At 43.6% G+C, this 18,499-nt stretch overlaps 1 protein-coding gene across 1 annotated transcript in view; it reads right to left on the bottom strand.

Annotated features, from left to right (window-relative positions):
- Positions 1-223: 223 nt before the first annotated feature.
- The window catches only part of sema4c (sema domain, immunoglobulin domain (Ig), transmembrane domain (TM) and short cytoplasmic domain, (semaphorin) 4C), a 91,432-nt gene continuing 73,156 nt past the window's right edge, over positions 224-18,499 (bottom strand). Inside the window, exons 7-12 of the mRNA XM_037680720.1 lie at positions 14,897-15,041; positions 14,257-14,470; positions 5,795-5,910; positions 1,848-2,005; positions 1,572-1,663; positions 224-1,314 (exon numbers count right to left, since the gene is read on the bottom strand). Coding sequence (XP_037536648.1) covers positions 419-1,314; positions 1,572-1,663; positions 1,848-2,005; positions 5,795-5,910; positions 14,257-14,470; positions 14,897-15,041 — 1,621 coding nt within the window. The 3' untranslated portion in view covers positions 224-418. The remainder of the gene's footprint in view (positions 1,315-1,571; positions 1,664-1,847; positions 2,006-5,794; positions 5,911-14,256; positions 14,471-14,896; positions 15,042-18,499) is intronic.

Genomic DNA, 18,499 nt, shown 5'->3' on the forward strand with positions numbered 1-18,499 from the left:
TGCCCTTGTCGCTCACTGGTTTCACGAGGGCCAAGTCAACTGTAAAAGAAAAAATGTGCCCCGACGAGAACAATTAACACCATTTGTCAAGTTTCCAAGCCTTAAGCAGTCTCCTCTGCGTTATCCTTTTTAAAATACAAAATTTACACAAGTGGCAGTTGTACAGTGGAAGCAGAGAATGTCACAACCATGACTGTGTTGCTCAAAGCACAGCAATTGCAGGAATGCATGTTGGTGAACTCAGTATTTTAGTGTGTTTTCAACATGCTGTGTGCTATAAAAGTCTATGGAGCGCCAAACAGGCATTGGAGTGAGACAGGGCGCATGGGAGTCAACAGACAGAGAGCGGGCATCCTCAGTAGGAGGGAGGTAGGTTGGTTGTTTTGTTTTTCCACCTCAAGGAATCAAGAAGACAGGCCTAGATAGACGACTCCTCAGGGTTTGCGTCTGGCAGGATGCTTCTCTGCTGTAGAGTGCGTCTAAGCTCCTCCTTGAAGGGGCTGGAGTAGTCGTTCCCACCCACGCCCAGACCTCCAAGCCCGCCGCCCCCAGCGCCAACACCGCTAGCCCTCTCCTCCCCTGCCGCACTCAGGTTGAGGCGGATGTAGCCATTGCTACCAGAGCCTCGGATATTGGTGAGGCTGAGGCGACTGGGGGAGTGGATGGGCTGGCCGGGAATGGCGCTGGGTGACGCCGTGCTGCTGACGCTGCTGGGCCCCAGAGCGTGTCCGGGAACGATCTTTAGCGAACCGTCTGAGTAGTAGTAGTTAGCGCCGGTCTCCCAAAATCGGTCTTCATCGCTTGGCATCTTGCTGGGCACGAAGGTGGGTGGCTCCTTGGGTAGAGTGACGGGGTAGACCAAGGTGCTCTCAAGAGGCTTCATATCAACTCCTTTCCCCAGTGCCAGCTTCAACCTCCTGCGCAAGTAGAGAGCTGCCACAAGAAGCAACAGGCACGCTGCTCCTAAAGTGATGACCAGCACCCAGAAGAGGCCCATGCTACTGTCTGGGGCCCGGGCTTCCATAAACACCGGAGCACTGGCAACCACAGCCACCTGGTAGCGTTCTGTCTGGAACTTGACTCCATGCTCTTCAGAGTAGCAGATGTAGCGGCCTGCTTGCATCTGGCCTGCTTCAGGGACAATTAGGGCTTTGAGGGCTCGGTCAAAGCGCGGTCCTCCTGCTTCTGGATCACCCAGCTGGAGCTCACGGTCATTGACAACCCAGAAAGGCTGGGCCAAGTTGGACACAAGTTGGCAAGGCAGCACCATGTCAGACCCCACAACCACTGTGACGTTTCTCAGACGGGAGTTCTCTGCAAAATAACATGAGGGTCAGAAGAGAAGGTAAAGAGAGGAGACATAAGATGAGGTTCAGTGTCAGCTATAATAAATTCACAACATATTATACATCAGGCAGTTATCAATTGCTTAAATAAATTAATTCATTTCAGTCTTTGTGTATTCACCAAGTCTAGTTCAGTTTCCTGTTTCTATCACAAAGCTAACTTTCTCCTGCACTGACAGTTGGCTTCCACATGGGGTCACTAGTGAGGTATAGCCCTGAACTCACCAGGGCTGGGAATGGAGACAGGCTTATCAAACTTGGCTTTTCCACGACTGAATCTCTCGAGCATGAGGTCCTGTGAGAGGGAGGAGGTGGGCCTGTACCAAAGAGAAAAAAGTAAAGATGATTTGCAGAAGGAAAGATTCAAAAACATCTCTCTAAACTGAGCAATAAAATAGTGACCACTGCTTCAGGGGCCAGGGTTAGAGTTCAGTACAAGTGTATTCGCAGCCCTGTCAAACTTGGAATAAATGAACAAGAGCACTCAGGTACTCGTCTCACCCTCGGTGGAGGTCGATGCGGACGCAGGCCCGACCTTCGTTGTCCCATGCACAGTAGGGGTCCCTGGCAAGCAAACAGTCTGGCTGAGACTGATAGCGGCTGCAGTTGGCCAAGGGCAACTGGAGAACCTCAGAACGAGAGCCGATGTACAAGTACTTCTACAGAGAATTCAAGAAAAAGACCAGACAAAGAATAAGGCCAGCCGTTCAGTCGAGAGACAGTAACCAGAGAAAGACGAGACCAAAGAGGAAACACAAACGAGAGGAGAGAGACTGAGTTATGGGTTAGAGGAGATAATGGGATAATCACTCTCAATTACAATAACATACACCCTTGACCCTCCTCCAATCCAATCCAGTTTAGGGCCTTCTTTTGCAAAAGCTGTTATAAAATATGTTTGGTCGCAGCTAAGCCCACAATAATGAGATAAGTGGTGGGTTTTAGAGTTGAGAATGCCTCAATCAAACCTTATCGATCAGTGGACGGGCTGCTGTTGATCCACTGGGACACGACACAACCGAGCTGAGCTGATGGGGCAGGGAGGCCGAAGAGCCAACGGAGCAGGGGTTCAATTCCCCACTGAGCAGAGGGCCTGTAATCACTGTGATTATGAAGGGGAGCTTTAGCTTTATGAGGGAGCACTTAAACTGAGAGAGGGCAGCATCGATGAAAACATTTGGTTTGTGGCACCAGGAGAACAGCTCATTGTTAACCTCCAGCCAGTTGTCAGTGGATCCATTATTGTAAGTTACTGACAAAAGGGTTTTCAATGAATCAGCTCAGAAAAAACCACAGGTGAACAGAAATAATACAGAGTATGAGATACAACAAAAACACCTCCAAACTGCACTCTAAACAATTTATGTAAGATGATGTAAAATAATTAACTGCTGAATAGACTAAAATTTTCAGAAACTAACTGTTGGGTTGACAACTACTTTATAACTGATTAACTTTTGGATTCAACCCAATTCAAGATGGCTGCCACCTCCAACTGATCTTGGGAAACACAAAAATGCTCATTACGAAACAAATTTTATAGATACTGAGCTAAAATTAGGATGGTAGTAGCTGAGAGTCATTCACAACACTTCATACATTTCACACTTCATTTCCCCCCTGACAGCCTACCATTTATGTTTCATCAAGAAATGAACAAACGTTATGACGAGGGATTCGAATAGTGAATGTTTGTAGTTTTCAAGATGAGTGTTTTTCTGGACTCGTATTGAACAGAGAATGAAGTAAACCTTCATGTTTCTGCTGCAAGACATGCAAGAGGGCAGGAGTTACACTGAAGAGAAGAACAGAGGGAGGTTTGATTTATTTTTTTGCTTTTCCAAGGCAGCAAAGAGTGAAGGATCCTGGCAAGAAGATGGAGCAATTTTTTCCATCCCCAAGTGCAATGACGGAGCCAGGGGGTGGCTAGTGGTGGCCTTGGCCACCATAGATTAAACTTCAGCCACCTTAATGGCCACCCCAATCATCTGAGGAAACTTTTAAGCAAAAGTAAAACTAGGAAAGCATAGATCCTCAAATGATAGGGGTGGTTGGTTTGAAATAAAATGCAAATGGATTATTTAATAATCATGCAAAGTGATTTTCTGGATTTTTCCCCCTTAGATTCTGTCTCTTACAGTTAAAGTGTACCCAAGATAAAAAAAAAAAAAAAAAAGTTTTACACCTAGATACAGCCACACACCAAAATGGAAGTTGACACTTTGTTTATTTTCAAAGTTACAGTATAAAGCTCACAAAGTTTACATGCATACACATAGACATTAATACGTTGGACGTTGAACAGCGTTCCTACGTCGGCACCATCTTGGTGGAGTCAGGAGGAAAACGGAGTCGGTAAAGTGTCTGGTGCGTGCGCTGCTTCAACACGTCGCTTGATCGTTTTTCAGCCATAGTCTGCATCATTTTCACCATTAGAAGTGTCTACGGCGTGTACTTGTCAACGTTATGGAAAATGGATTCCCGCACAGAATTAATTTATTTGTTTAATTTTCATTCAACCTGCTATTTACTTTAGTCTGCTCATGTATTATATCTAATAATAATATGTGTACATAACCTGTGTGTATGTGTGGTGTTTAAATTATTTTTGTTGCCTTCAAATGGCCAAAAAATAATTTAAAATATGTTTTTTTCTTGTGTGTGGAAGGAGCTTAATCCACATTTTTGTTGTTATTCATATATTATTAAAGTGTAACGTACGCTGGTTTTTTGCACTACTTTACAGCTGATGAAAAATGAATTACTGATGTGTGGGATCAATAAAGTTATTGTACTAAACTAAGAAACTTTAATACATTGTTTTCGGTACCTGTTTCCCATTAACTTTAGTGTGTGTGAATTAAATAAGCTGGGTCACTAACGTAAAATTCACAGTTAAAATATGCTTTAAAATCCTGTTTGTATTAGTTCACAGCGCAGCTTTGACTCCTCCAATATGGCGGGCACACAGTTACATCACATCAGCAAGCCAACCCAGTCAACGGGGCGTCTACATATTAATGTCTATGTGCATAGGCGTCGCAACCATTATATGTGAAGGGGACAAGTCCCGCCCACATTAAAAAAACGTTCATTTGGACCCCCCCACTTTTACTATAAAACATTAGTTCAGGCGGCGCAGTTTCTCTTTGGCGGCGCAGTTTCTCTTTCTTCGTGAACGAATCCATTCCACTTGATTAATAGGAGAATATTCAAGCCACTAAAACTCCACTCCAGGTTTTCCTGGTTACCTCCAACTTTCCACCGTCACTTCCTGCCTCTTGCCTCGGCAGAAAACGTGCACAAGTGGAGGTACCTGTGTTCCTCGCTTGCCAGTTTAGCAGCTTAGTGTGGGCAGTGGTTGACCGGGGGGTTGATCATAAACATATATACATGTTAGGATGATGTTTGAGAGGAACACTGCGTCTGTAGCATCTTAGCTTAGCAGTAACTGTGACGCTGCAGGTGTAAGAGACGCTGTGTGTTCAGGTGCATTAAAGTTGAAATGTCTTTAAAACCCCACACCTTATTGTCCTCAAGCTTCGTGAAAAACATCATTTAGATGAGTAGCGTTGAACACAAGTAAAAAAGTATAGTGGTGATGCTTTTTATTTCTCTATAAAGACAAATAGTGCCGACCTGACGCTCTCTATTAAAGTGTATTAAAGTTAAAACGTCTTTAAAACCCGCAGCTAAATTTACACAAACTTGGTGAGAAACATGCTTTAAATGTGTGGAATTAAAGGAAATCTAGATGAAATGTTGCTTTTTTGTACAGTAGTGAACACCTTTTTTTAACGTGCGCACACACGCGCACACACACACCTACACACGTTCATTGTGTCCCCCCCACAATATGGATGCTTCTGATGCCCTTGTCTATGTGTATACATATCTGGTGGCAGCCATCTTGGATTTTGATCTGGCAACTCAATTTCTGAAAGAAACCTCACTTATTTTTCAAGTTACTGGTAATACTGGTAATGTGCTCACAACATGCATGAGCGGACTGACGGGCTGTATTTACATTTCCCCCTTTACGCGCCATGATGGGAGACCAAAAAAAAAAAAAAACTTGTAAATTTCCGTAGCGATTATGAGGACAGCCTTTACAATGGAGGCAGCTGGACGCTCACACTAAATCTAAGCATAGTCGTCACAGCAGCAGGCAGGAACTACAACTTTTGTTTGGTTGTAAATCAGCTTCTGTTCAGAACTTGATGAAGTGTTTCAGAACGACAGCAATTTTCTTTATGGGTCAATCTCGGAAAATGACAGAAGGTTTATGGTTTTGTTACACTTTCTCCATGCGCCTGCAACCACCCACTTCCACTCAGAGTTGACAAGGACCAAATACAGTAAATGATCTTCCCATGCAGAGCTGTAAATATTGATCTTTGTGCATCAACGTGAGGTGTCTCAGATAAATCATACGCCGGTTTTCTTACCTTGGAGTGGGAGATGGTCAGGCTGTCCACAGGCCGGGCTGAATCAAACAGCTGGATCTCCTCGATCACATGGGTCTCAGAGCCCAGGATCACCACCCTCTGCAGCCAGCCTTCAGCTGCAGCACAGACAGGAAGAGGAAGATTGAGCTCATTTTAATAATCCACACAACGATGACTATAACTCAGTCCATGCATAGACATATTGAACAAAGATTTGGTGTGGTAGTAGCTGAGACTGATTCCCAACATATATTCTGCACATTAATAAACTGCACTAGCTTTAAAAAGAATGCAAATACTAATTCTAGTACCAAGTAAATCATACCTGTCTATTAGCAAAATATCTCATGAACCAGTTCACAGATTTCAATGAAACCGTCAGGGTATAACCATTAGATGTACATCTATGACTGATTAACATTTGGAGCCAACCTTATTCAAGATGGCCACCACAGTCAAGTTAACATAGAAAACATTCAGTCAACTTTACGGATTTTGCGGTAAAATTTGGTGGTAGTAGCCGAGAGTCACTCACAATACACGAGTGTTACTCATTGTGTAAGATCTTTGCTTAAAACTTTAGTGTTAACTATTAAAGTCAACCTTGTTTGTCTGGTAGCAAAATATCTTATTAGCCACTTAATGGATTTTATCGAAACCTCCAGAAAGTAATCACTGAATGTATATCAACAACTTAATACATTTTCAAGTAAATATTATTTAAGATGGCCAGTCAATATACAGAAATATATAAAGAAGGATGTGGTAGTAACTGAGAGTCGCTCACAACACCTGCCCTGAGAAAGACATCTTGTGACATTGCATGACATTCCACGTAACATTATTAAGTTCTAACAGAATTAGGTTTGATCAAATCAGCTATGCTCCATCATTTCTCAACAGAAGATGATGTTAGTCTAAAAGTCTCGTTTGAAAGGTCAGATATGGATTCAAGAAATGTCAGCCCTTTAAATTTAAACTCATGCGTCAGCTTCAGCACAACATCTGAGTGTCAAACAACAGAATTATTTAAACTGCATCTAAAAAAGTTAAATCTGATCCTCTGGACATTCAAAAAACAAAACAAAGCAAAACGAGAAACAATATTACAACAATATTATAGGCAGAAACATGGGTGTGCTATGGGGTCTCCAGTTTCTCCTATTGTTGCCAACCTGTACATGGAGGAGGTAGAAAAGAGAGCCTTGACGTCCTTTTCAGGGACACCACCAAGTCATTGGTTCAGGTATGTTGACGACACCTGGGTTAAAATTAAATCTCAGGAAGTCCAACATTTTACTGACCACATCAACTCTGTGGATAAATACATCAAGTTCACACGAGAAGATGTAAAAAATGGCAAGTTGGCTTTCTTGGACTGTGAGGTCTCAGTCTCTGATAGAGGACATTTGCAAACTGAGGTGTACCGCAAACCCACCCACACAGACCAGTATTTGCAGTTTGACTCCCAATCACCCTTTGGAGCACAAGTTAGGAGTCATCAGGACTCTGTACCACAGAGCAGACAGTGTCCCCACTAGCTCAGGAGCCAGGCAGAAGGAGAAATCCTACACAAGACAGGCTCTAGTCTAGAGCAATGTGGATTTCCTAACTGGGCCTTCCTGAAAGCAGAGAAGAAACCCAAACAGGACTCCAGTCAGCCAACAGGTGAAAAGGAGGAACCCAGACCCAGACCAGTGGTCATTCCATATGTTGAGGGGGTATCAGAGAAACTGAGACGTTTATTTTCTAAACATAACGTCCCAGTGGCTTTTAAACCCCAAAATAAATTACGGCAAAGACTGGTTCATCCCAAAGATCCAGTCCCCCGGCACAAACAGAGCAATGTTGTGTATGCTGTTCAGTGTCAGGAGGGCTGTGATCAGTCTTACATCGGGGAAACAAAACAGCCACTGGCCAAAAGGATGGCCCGGCACAGAAGATCAACATAATCAGGCCAGGACTCTGCGGTCTACACTCATCTCCAGGCCAGCGGTCACTCTTTCAGGGATGAAGATGTTCACATCCTGGACAGAGAGGAACGATGGTTTGAGAGAGGAGTAAAGGAGGCCATCTTTGTGAAAAGAAACCGTCCATCATTAAACAGGGGTGGAGGCCTCCGGGTTCAACTGTCCCCTTCTTACAATGCTGTGATTGCTGGTATCACTCAGCCCTCTGTGAATAGTACACAGCCATCAGTGTGCTAATGACCCATTGTTAGGCTGATGGTCCTTCTTGAGCATGGGATCAGCTGGTTTTGGTTGTCAGCAGCAAAACTGGTTGATCCACTCTAAGAAGGTGCTATTTAAGAGACTGAGCTGAATACAGCACCTCAGACTGAGGAAGTCTTTTGGATGAGAGACGAAACGTTTCTACATTAAAAAAAAATTTTTTTTTTGAATGTCCAGAGGACCAGATTGAACGTTTTTAGATTTTTCAACCTGGACTATTGAGCATGCATCAGGATATTTAAACTGCACTTATATGAAACCGTACAAACACACTCACATCAGTTCATTCATAATACTAATAATAATTATCTGGGGTGGCACGGTGGCGCAGTTGGTAGACCTGCTGCTTCTAAGCGAGAAGGTCACCAGTTCAAATCTTGGCCGGAGACCTTTCTGGGTGGAGTTTGCATGTTCTCTCTGTGCATGTGTGGATTTTCTCCAGGTGCTCCAGTTTCCTCCCACAGACCAAAAACATGCATGTTAGACTGATTGGTAACTCTAAATTGTCCCTAGGTGTGAGTGAGAGAATGAATGGTTGTTTGTCTTGTTTTTCTCTATGTGTCCCTGTGATGGACTGGAGACCTGTCCAAGGTGTCCCCCGCCTCTCACAGTGAAATCTGGATATGGGCACCAGTGACCCCAACGACCCAAAAAGGAAGAAGCAGATAAAGATGGTCAGTGTTTCCTCTAGATAACATGGCGGGGTGCTCATCTCGTCTGTGATTTTTGTCGGGAGTGGGGGGGTGGGTGTGTTACAGGATGGAGACACGTCCTGAGCTGCGCAGCACGCTGCTTATTATTTATACTGACAGTTTAAGAGCCGGGGGGGGGGGGGGGGGGGGGGTTCTTTAGAAGGGGCGCTTGGGGTGTTCTGTAGAAGGGGCGCTTGGTGCTGTTGATGGGGTGCCCCACTTGTATAATAGTAGTGGAAACACTGATGATGGATGGATAGTACTTTAGAAAACATGAGAAGCAACAGAAAAGTATTTTTCTTTGAATATTTCTTATTGGTTAATAAATTCAGAGACACACCTGCAACAGTGATCGAGGTTATGTAAATTTAAACAGCTGTTTTGATGCAGACGTTCTGAAATTAAAACACCAGCTGAAAAACTTCCCCCAGTGCTCTTTACATTTTTTTATGAACTTAGACGGAGTGCTGAATGATGACTGACTGCTCCTCTCAGAGCCTAAAGCTCTCCCTCCTCTAAAGTTTAAGACTTGTATTAAAATCAGCTGAGGAACTGCCCCGGAGCGTTATGCAAATAGAAAAGCTCAGAAATGATTTAATGATATTTATTAAGCGTGACAATTTAAAAATATATGATGTGTGCTCTGGAAAGCCATATCCACGACGAGAGGAGACCAGCTACATGGAAAAAGTTTTCTGCAACTTCGTCTGTCGGTTTTTGAAACTTTAATATGAGCTCGACTAAAATTTCATGCTGCTGTGCAGCTGAGGCAGACGAGTAAACAGCCTCTCATGTTTGCTGAGCTCCACAGCAACCAACTATTTAAAGGTGATTTGAAAAGAATGGAGATCTCGCTCCTGGCCTTGTAGCACCCTGAGGAGCAGAAGTATCATCTGAGAAAGACTTTTTCGAGCGGTGTATGAGCAGCTGATGCTGGGGAAGGTGGAGGCAGAGAAGGCTCCTTTCATACACGGGCACGGTAAACAAGTTTAGATTCCCGGGGTGAAAAAAGTCTGAGGCGCAGCTGGTGGGGTGACCTTGATGTACGTGCTGAAATGTGCTGTCTTATGTGGTCAAGGCGATTAAGAGCCTGTCACGGAAAATATGAAAACCTATCCCAGCAGCCGAAGGTAGGCTAGAAAGAAGAGAATACGTGTGCATACACACACGGAGGTGAAGCAAGCAGCGGGCGAATCATCACTCGCGTCTCGTAGTGTCAGGGGCCGGTGTCAGCTAATCCTCAGTCCTTGCCGCCTGTTTCAGCTGAAAAACTGTCTCGACAAGCGCTCCCTGTTTCTCTCCCTCTCTTTGCACATCAGCTGTCGCCACGCTGCAGCTAATGGCTAATCAAGCCAGGAGCCCAACTGGCGTTATGAGCGCACGCCTGCCAAGGGCCCTGTTGAGTTTGTGCTGCGAGGCGCGACAAGCGGGATGACTGCGCTTGGCGCAGCGAGTGTTAGCGTGCACACCTGTGTGTGTTGTAGTGTCCGGATCGGTCTCCCCCTGCTTGGCAGCAGTGAGGTCTGCAGTTCACTGTTGTCACACTGTCTGTGTCGCCCCAATCCCTCTGCCGGCGCAGTGATCTGAATGGTAAGCAGTCAACCCCTCCTCATTCATTCAATGAACAGAGCTGCATTTGAATTCCCATTCCCCAAAATCCAGTCAGACTTATGCTATTCAGGATTAGGTCTCTGGGAGGACAGGCAGCGTATGGGCCCTATGGCTGCTGACTGGACATATTAATCAAGTTGCACATAGATAAGTCGTTTCCCTTGATGCGTGGGGATGGATCTCAGAATGCAAATCAAGCCCTTAATTGAAACCCAGCTGAAGTCTGGCCAGATGGCATGTTGTTTGTGTGCCACTGCTCCTAATTCCAGAGGCTGTCCCTGCTTGCTGCCATGGCCTGTGGGCTCTTACTGCTGAGACAACAACAGGAATGTATGAGAGGAATATGTTGAACGATAGCGAGCATAAAATTTACACCATCCATCCATCCATCCATCCATCCATCTTTACCCGTTTCTTCCTTTTCAGGTTGAATGGGGATCACTGGTGCCCAAATCCAGTCGTCACTGGGATTTGAACCAACAACCTTCTTGCTGAGAGGCAACATCGCTACCAACTGCTTCACTGTGCCGCCCGATTTACACCCCAATTGAGTAAAGATGAGTTGCGTAAGATTATTCAAACAAAATACATTAAGTTGGCCGAGATGGTGCAGAGGCAGAGCAGCCAACTTGGGACCCAAAAGTCCCTAGTTCAGTCCCCAGTCATTGCACATCTTGTGGTGTCTCTGAGCAGGACATCCTATCCCCCTCCCCGGGTGCCTTCAACAGCTGCCCACTGCACCACCTGGGGGTGGATGGGCTAAATGCAGAGAGACAATTTTGCCATTGTATGGGAACATACAGTGATGACAACACATAACACTGTATTATTATTGTTAAATTCCATGTCTCATGAACTCATACTTATTCACAATGAAAGATAGCCAACAGTGTTCAAACTAATAAAAGTACTATTTTATTTACATCAGCGAGTTTTGATGGCATCAACAATATAAATAAGTTGGAGCAGAGGCAACAAATGGCTGTAAAAGTAAGTGGTACAAATAAGAAGGAGCTGGAGGAGCGTTTCACAACTAATTAGTAAGCTGTCAACAGGTCTGGAAGAGGACTGGGAATAAAAAGAACAGAAGTAAAGATGGGCAGAGGTTCACCAGACTGAGAAAAACTGTCTGAAAATAGTGAAACAATTTCAAAATAATGTTCCTGAAAATAATTGGGAAAACATTGCTCCAATAGATCCTGTGATTTCTGGGCTCTCAGACAGAATTGCATTAAAAACAGTTCTGATTCACTTAAAAACATTGCATGAACTCACAGATCATCACTGTGAGTAAACAAAGTTCATCACCATCCAAGAATTCAGGTTAAAGCTGTGAACACCATGAAGCAACGCTGCCATCTCCTCTGGGCTAAAGCTCATTTCAAATGGACCGAGGCAAAATGGAAAACTGGTCCACAGTCATATAAACTGAAGCACTAAAATGGAGTAGGGCCATCCAGCCTGTTATCAGTTTACCGTTTCAAAGCCTGCTTCTTTGATGGTATGGGGGTACATTTGTGCCTACAGCATGGGCAGCTCATCTAGAAAGGCCCCATCAGTACAGAAAAATACATATATGTTAAGAACAACATGCGCTTGCTCCCTTCGGACATGAATTGAATCAGTTTGCATTGACTGCATTGGCCGGTAGTCACTCCATTGACTTCCTGCTTGGTTTTTGGACCCAGCTCAGCCATGGTTCCAAGCGAGCCGAGCAAACGATTTGACATCAGCAAACTGCTGCTGTTGTTTGGTCCATGGCTCGACGTCACTGGATGAGCCACGGCTGCTCTTGCCAAACTCTCTGTGTTGCCAACTTAGCGACTTTGTTGCTATATTTAGCAACTTATCAGACGCCTCTAGCAGCTATTTTGTTTCCCACAAAAAGTGATTAGCAACAAAACTAGCTACATTTTTGGTGTGTTTGGAAACTTTTGGAGACTTTTAGAGGCTGCACATGAAGGCACACGTCATTCAGTTACTGTGTTCAGCGAACAGAAAGTAAGTCCCGCTCGCCACCCAAAGCTACGCCAGGTGATCCCGCCCACAGGGTGGGGGAGACATCCCAAATGAGACACACCTACACCTGAGAAGAAACAAGGAGATTGGATTGTTCTTAACCATGGAGAAGCAGATGTAGAGTCCGGGTGCTGAACTAGCCTGGCTGCAGTTACATTCATTAAAAAATATTTGATGCAACATGAAACAAAAAAATCCAGCAAAGAGGATCCAGAACTGTTAAACAGCTAGAACTTATATCAGACAATAGGACAACACTCTCCTCCAAAAACTCCATCAGCTGGTCTCAGATCCTGGATGTTTACAGGCTCTTGTTAAAAGAAGATGGGATTAGGCCTGTCACGATAACAAATTTTGCTAGGCGATTAACTGTTCCAAAAATGATTGTGATAAACAATAATATTGTTTGAAATTTGACTATAATTATTAATTATTGACAAATTTATGAAGAAATGTTGGTTAATTTTATTTTGAGTGTATTACCATTTTTTGACCACCAGATGGCAGTATAAGACTACTTGAACCAAAGGATGGATAGCGAGGAAGCGAGCAGCGTGTCTCTTTAAAAAAATGGCGAGGGAGGCCCCTTGACGTGACATGGGCTGTCTCTCTTTGGTTCTCAACATGGCGGACGCTCGGTGTGGTTTGAACTCTTTAGCATAGCATTTTTCACACAAAGCTTTTAATAAAATAAATCAGTAAACAAGTTCTGAGCTTCTTTTTATAAAGAAAAACAACTTTTTACACAAAGGCATGGGTTTCAACCGTGAATTTTGGAACTTCAACAAGACGTTGTTTTTTTTCCAGAGGTCGGCCTGTTAGCTTAGCTCGTAGCTTAGCTTCTCAGCTAGCTACTTTTAATTATCCGAAAACATGATTTTGGACAGTTAAAATGTATTTTAAAGAGAAAAGAGAAAGGAAGGGGTCAGTGAAGAGCGTCGGAGTTGAGCTTTTTGTCATCCAGCATCTTCAGTAGAAAGAGAGATGAAGAAATGATAAAGCTGATAAATGAAAACGAGGTCGATAATTTTCATGCGATTAATTGATTTATTGTTTATCGCAATAGGTCTAGATGGGATGCTTTACAGAGGGGAATATGACCCCGTTTCAACTTTTGGGAATGTGTTGCTGCCACAAAATTCAAAATTTATTTTTGTGTTCCAAAAAAAAAAAAGGGTCCAAATTCTCCGTTTAAACTGCAACAGCACAGTAGGTGAGTCAAATAATCAAAATCTCCCACATGATGCGATCCAATACAACAAAAGTGCAGAAAAACATACTCCAGCTTTGACCTGAATCTATCAGGCCTATTCATGCACAGTATACAAAGGAGGTGATTCAACACTATTGCCAAGAACAGGATGTTCTCTGACCTGTACTGCCTTTAGAGGAAAACGATTTAATCTATAACTAAAAAAGACCTTTCTCAAAGCGTGCAGCCTTGTAAACACGTTAAATTATTGTTAACTGTTGCACTGGAGGAGATGAATAGTAACTGCATTGAATGCCAATGAAAATAAGTGCAGGCCCGGGTTTAAAAACAAAGAAAAAGCAATGAGTGGAAGTGAAACAGCTGAAGGTTTGATCCGCAGAGGTACTTATTTGATGCGTGTGGCAATGTTACGGCAACATCTGAAGATTCAAGAGTGAAGCCAGTTGAAGTGTAAGTGATTTATTCAGGGGTTTCAGATGAAATGTCACCGTGTTGGGAGCTGTCGCTTGAAAAACAACAACTGAGATTTCAACACGGGGAGAAGCACGAAGCAACTGAAGTGACTCAAGTCTGAGTGCTGAGCTGAAATGTCATTCAAAGACTAATGAACACATTTGAAGTCTCACTCTGGAGCTCATACCTTTCTACAAAACACCACTTCTTTACTGCGACAGAGAGGTTCTGTGTTATTCACACCTGTGCCGATGAAGAGCATGCCGTACGCTCGCTGGTCCAGGGCACTGACCCGATCCACCGCCAGCTTCGTGAAGTTGACCCCCTTAGCCAGCAGCAGAGGGCGAGCTGAAGCTTTGTCCTCCATCAGCGGGTGTTTCTTGGCAAAGTTTAGCATGGCGTCTGGCAGCTGCAGAGAGCTGTTGTATCCGTTGTCCCTGTCGGAGTTGGTTATACACTGCAACGCAGAGACAGGATGGACGGATGGAGGAGGGATGGGGAGCAGGGAACAGAACGGTGGAAAGTACAACGAAGACAGAAGGAAGAGGAGGAAACTTCTTAGTTGGCGCTGACACAGGTTGGCATGGTTATTTGGCTTAGAGGAGACTGCCCTCTGCTCCCCTCGTTCCTCCACTACCCTCCTTCCTTTTTCTTATTTCTGTTGGTCCTGGATCATTATGTGCATAGTTTTCTGTATCGTGCCAGCTTCTTTGATTCCATCCTCATCACCTATTTTTTCGTCTCTCCCTTCCTTTCTCATTACTGCTCCATCCCACCTCTGCCCTCACATCTCTTCCATTATAATTCTATTTTTCTGCTGCCTGACATCGCCTGGAAACTACATTTATCAAACATCACGAGCGCTGGCTTCTGAGGTTCTTACCGATCCAGGCCGGGGGCTAGGAACAGGACCCGTGTAGCGACCCCATCTCTGCGACGCCTCCCTGTACTCCTTGTAGGACCCTTCGAACACCTTTTTCACGTCCCCGATCTGGTACTGGCACACAGCCGACACGTCCACATCTCCCCTGAAACATGGCAGCAAAGCAGACTGTCAGTGATGATGGCTGGGATAAGTGAGGGATGAAGTATTTGTCTTCCAAATCCTTGAGATTTGGAAGACAAATACTTCATCCTTGAGATTTGGAAGACAAACCACATGTTAAATGCATAAATGTTGGGGTAATGCGCATGCTACCGGTGTTGTACTGAGCAGATGTGATAGAGACGGGATGCTTGACACTGTCAAACAGCAAACAATGTTAAAATTCACGGGCATGTCTTGCAACTCCTGTGTACCTCCTATGAAATCAATCTGTCGGTGCTAGAACTGCTTTTCATTTAACTGTTAGGCTCGGGTTGCGCAAGCTCTTAATTTTATCCCCATCACATCTCAGACCCCAAGTGAGACTAAAATTACTTATTGATGTGTGACCCAAGCACATTAAATTACACTCATACGTTTGATTTCTGTCCTCCTCCACTGGAAAGAAAGTGATTTTTTTTTTTTAAATTTAACTCAAAATTGAGTCCCTGACATATTGACACACAGGCAATAAAGTTTTTTTTATTTATTTTTTTCAAAGCCAAATATAGTACATTTGGGTGCCTGGGAATGGCAAAGTCTAAATTTTCAGCTCCTGCTGCTATTTGCTGGAACATTTACTGACGTATACGTCTCTAAATTTAGCTGAAAATATGGCGTTTTAGATAGCTTTAAACTGGAAAGGAAAAACTTGTTTTCATAATCTTTGTTCAAGTGATAAATCCAGCGGGGGAAGTACCATGTCAGTCCGGGGGCAGCACCGCTGACGTGCAACAGATGTGATAAAGTAAATGTAAAACACTAAAGACAGCACTGACTTAAGTTCAAAAAGAGCCTATTCAGTTACAACAAGGCCTTTCCATAATGGCAAACTAACCTAATGTTTTCTCGATTGAAGCCAGGGAGACGTAAGGAATCCCCAGTAAGTGAAACAGAAGAAGGGGATTAAGTTTTCAGTCAGAACGAAGAAACAAAGCTCGAGGCTCAAAGCTGGCTCTGTTATTTGATATGACATCATACTGAAGAGCACAATGGAGTCATATCAAAGAGCACCGCCTGGAGACAGAACATCTCTAACTTTCCCACTAAAGACAACCCTTCAGCCTTCTTCTTGTGCTCGGCCGATAAGTAACTCATTAATGTGTTACAGTGGTCCAAAACATGACAACCCTTACACATTCATAAATTGTGTTTGTTTTTCTTTTGCTAGATGAGATGAAAAATTAAAGAAAACCTCCAAAACATACAACCCCGGTGGAGAACAATGAAACTGTTTTCACAAAGTCTCATAAATGTTTAAGAGATGTAATTTACTGTATTACCAGGGGGATGATGGATTCCTGCTTTCAGGAAATAATAAAGCAGTAGGGCTGTGATGCTAAAATTGGAAGGTTGAACTGTTAGTGAGAAAAATGCTTGGAATAATGACTCTACATCGCTCATATGCTGATTTTTATGACTACGAGTTTTAACATTTAGTCTTCTTTTGCACAGATAAACCACTATGACCACTGAGAGCTGCAGTGAAGAACACTGATTGTCTCATTACAGCGGCTCCTGGCAGTGGGCGGGATATATTAGGCAGCAAGAGAACACTCTGTTCTTAAAGATGATGTGTTGGAAGCAGGAAAATAGGGGCACGTGTAAGGATTTTTAGTAACTGTGACCAAGATCTAATTGTGAATTCAAAACAGCGGTGTCAAAGCATCTCCATTACTGCAGCTTTGTGGGATTTTACGAATCTACTGTGGTCAGGAAGTGTCAAATATTAAGGAAAGAAACATGCAACAAAGCCATAAATAGCTAGAACTCAAAATGCTTCTGATGAGCTGTATTTACTGTCAAAGTGCATGTGAACATCTAAATTAGAAACAACTAAAATATACGTAAATATATAGAAAAAGTAGGCCTGTTCTGATGAGGAGTCTGGTGCCTGCAGACTACATTGGGATTGGTAACTGATAGTGGGAGCAGGTGGAAGAGAGTCTAGGGATGTTGAAGGTAGGCCTTGATGAGAAGATTAATGAAAGTCAGTAAAAGAAAGACAGAAGATACATGTGTGAATGTGAGGAAGAATGAAAAGCTTCAAGGAGTTACAGAATTGAAAGTAGATGAGTTTTGGTACCTGAGGTCAACCACTGCATGCAGCAGGTAGAGCACAAGTGGCTGCTGTTTAATACACCGTATGATATTATGTTAATATTGTTTAGAGTATATCTTAGATCCTTGAATACTGTTTTCTTTTTTAAATAGTTTATATTATTGCTATTTTTGGCTGTAACTGGGATCTTGAGTATACAGTTTCGTTCCATTTCATGTGATGTGAATGACAATAAAGAACCTTGAACAAGTGAGACTAAAAGGAGAGTCCAAGCAAGGTGGAGCAAATGGAGACAAGTATTGAGATATATGTTGTAACTTCTGGTTGCATGAGTTTAGTCTTTGTTTGTTACGATCCTTTAAAAGTCCTATTTCTGACTGAGTTCCTCCAACCTAAACACACCCTGATCTCATCTGATATCTGAAGCTAAGCAGGGTCAAGCCTGGTTAGTACTTGGATGGGAGACCACCTGGGAATACCAGGTGCTGTAAGCTTTTGCACTTCTCAAAAACCACACCATGGGGTGCGTTGTTCAAGCCAAAATACAGTACTGGGGGCTAAGCACCACTAGAGGTCACATCCTAGAACCGCTCCTGCATGAAACAGAACTAGAGTTGGCAGAGATGGTGATGTTCACAGTTTTGAAGGGAGTGACTAACTTGGACAGAATTAGAGCCGAGTACATCAGAGGGACAGCTCAGCCGAAGTGTTCTGAAGACCGAGTAAAAGCAGCAAGGCTGAGATGGTTCAGACATGCACAGAATATATTGATCAAAGGTAGAGCTGCAAATGGAGCTGTCAGGTGGCAGGAAAAGATGAAGACCACAGAGGAGGTTTACTGATGTAGTGAAGGTGGATATGAAATGGAATGGTGTGACAGAGCAGCACGCTAGGGATATGGTGAGTCAGATGATCTGCTGTGGTGACCCCTAGAAAGATCAGCCAAGTGAAAAAGAACAATCTGTGTGCTTCATTAATCTGGCAAAGACAAAACTCCAAGACATCCAGCAGAAAGAACTGTAGCAGGCTGTGAGCTGCTTGGGGGTGTAATATTCTTTAGGAAAACCTTAGGTCCTGCCATTAATATGGATGCTGTGGTACATGGACTGTAACCTGCTCCAATGTTTTGCTAATTGCACCCTCTCATGAACAGTGACCTCTTTCAGCAGAATTATAAACTCTTCCATGACGCCAAAATGGATCGAGTGGTTTTAGGAGATCAACAAATCTGAGGCGTTAACCTGAGTTCTTTCACAACATCAATCATCGTCATGCGTGAAATGATCGGGGCAACATGGATGGTAGGTTGAAGGTTTGATGCTGTTGATGCTGGGAAAGAA

This window comes from Nematolebias whitei, chromosome 8 (assembly GCF_014905685.2).
Source record: "Nematolebias whitei isolate Nwh7 chromosome 8, NemWhi1, whole genome shotgun sequence".
Taxonomy (NCBI): domain Eukaryota; kingdom Metazoa; phylum Chordata; class Actinopteri; order Cyprinodontiformes; family Rivulidae; genus Nematolebias; species Nematolebias whitei.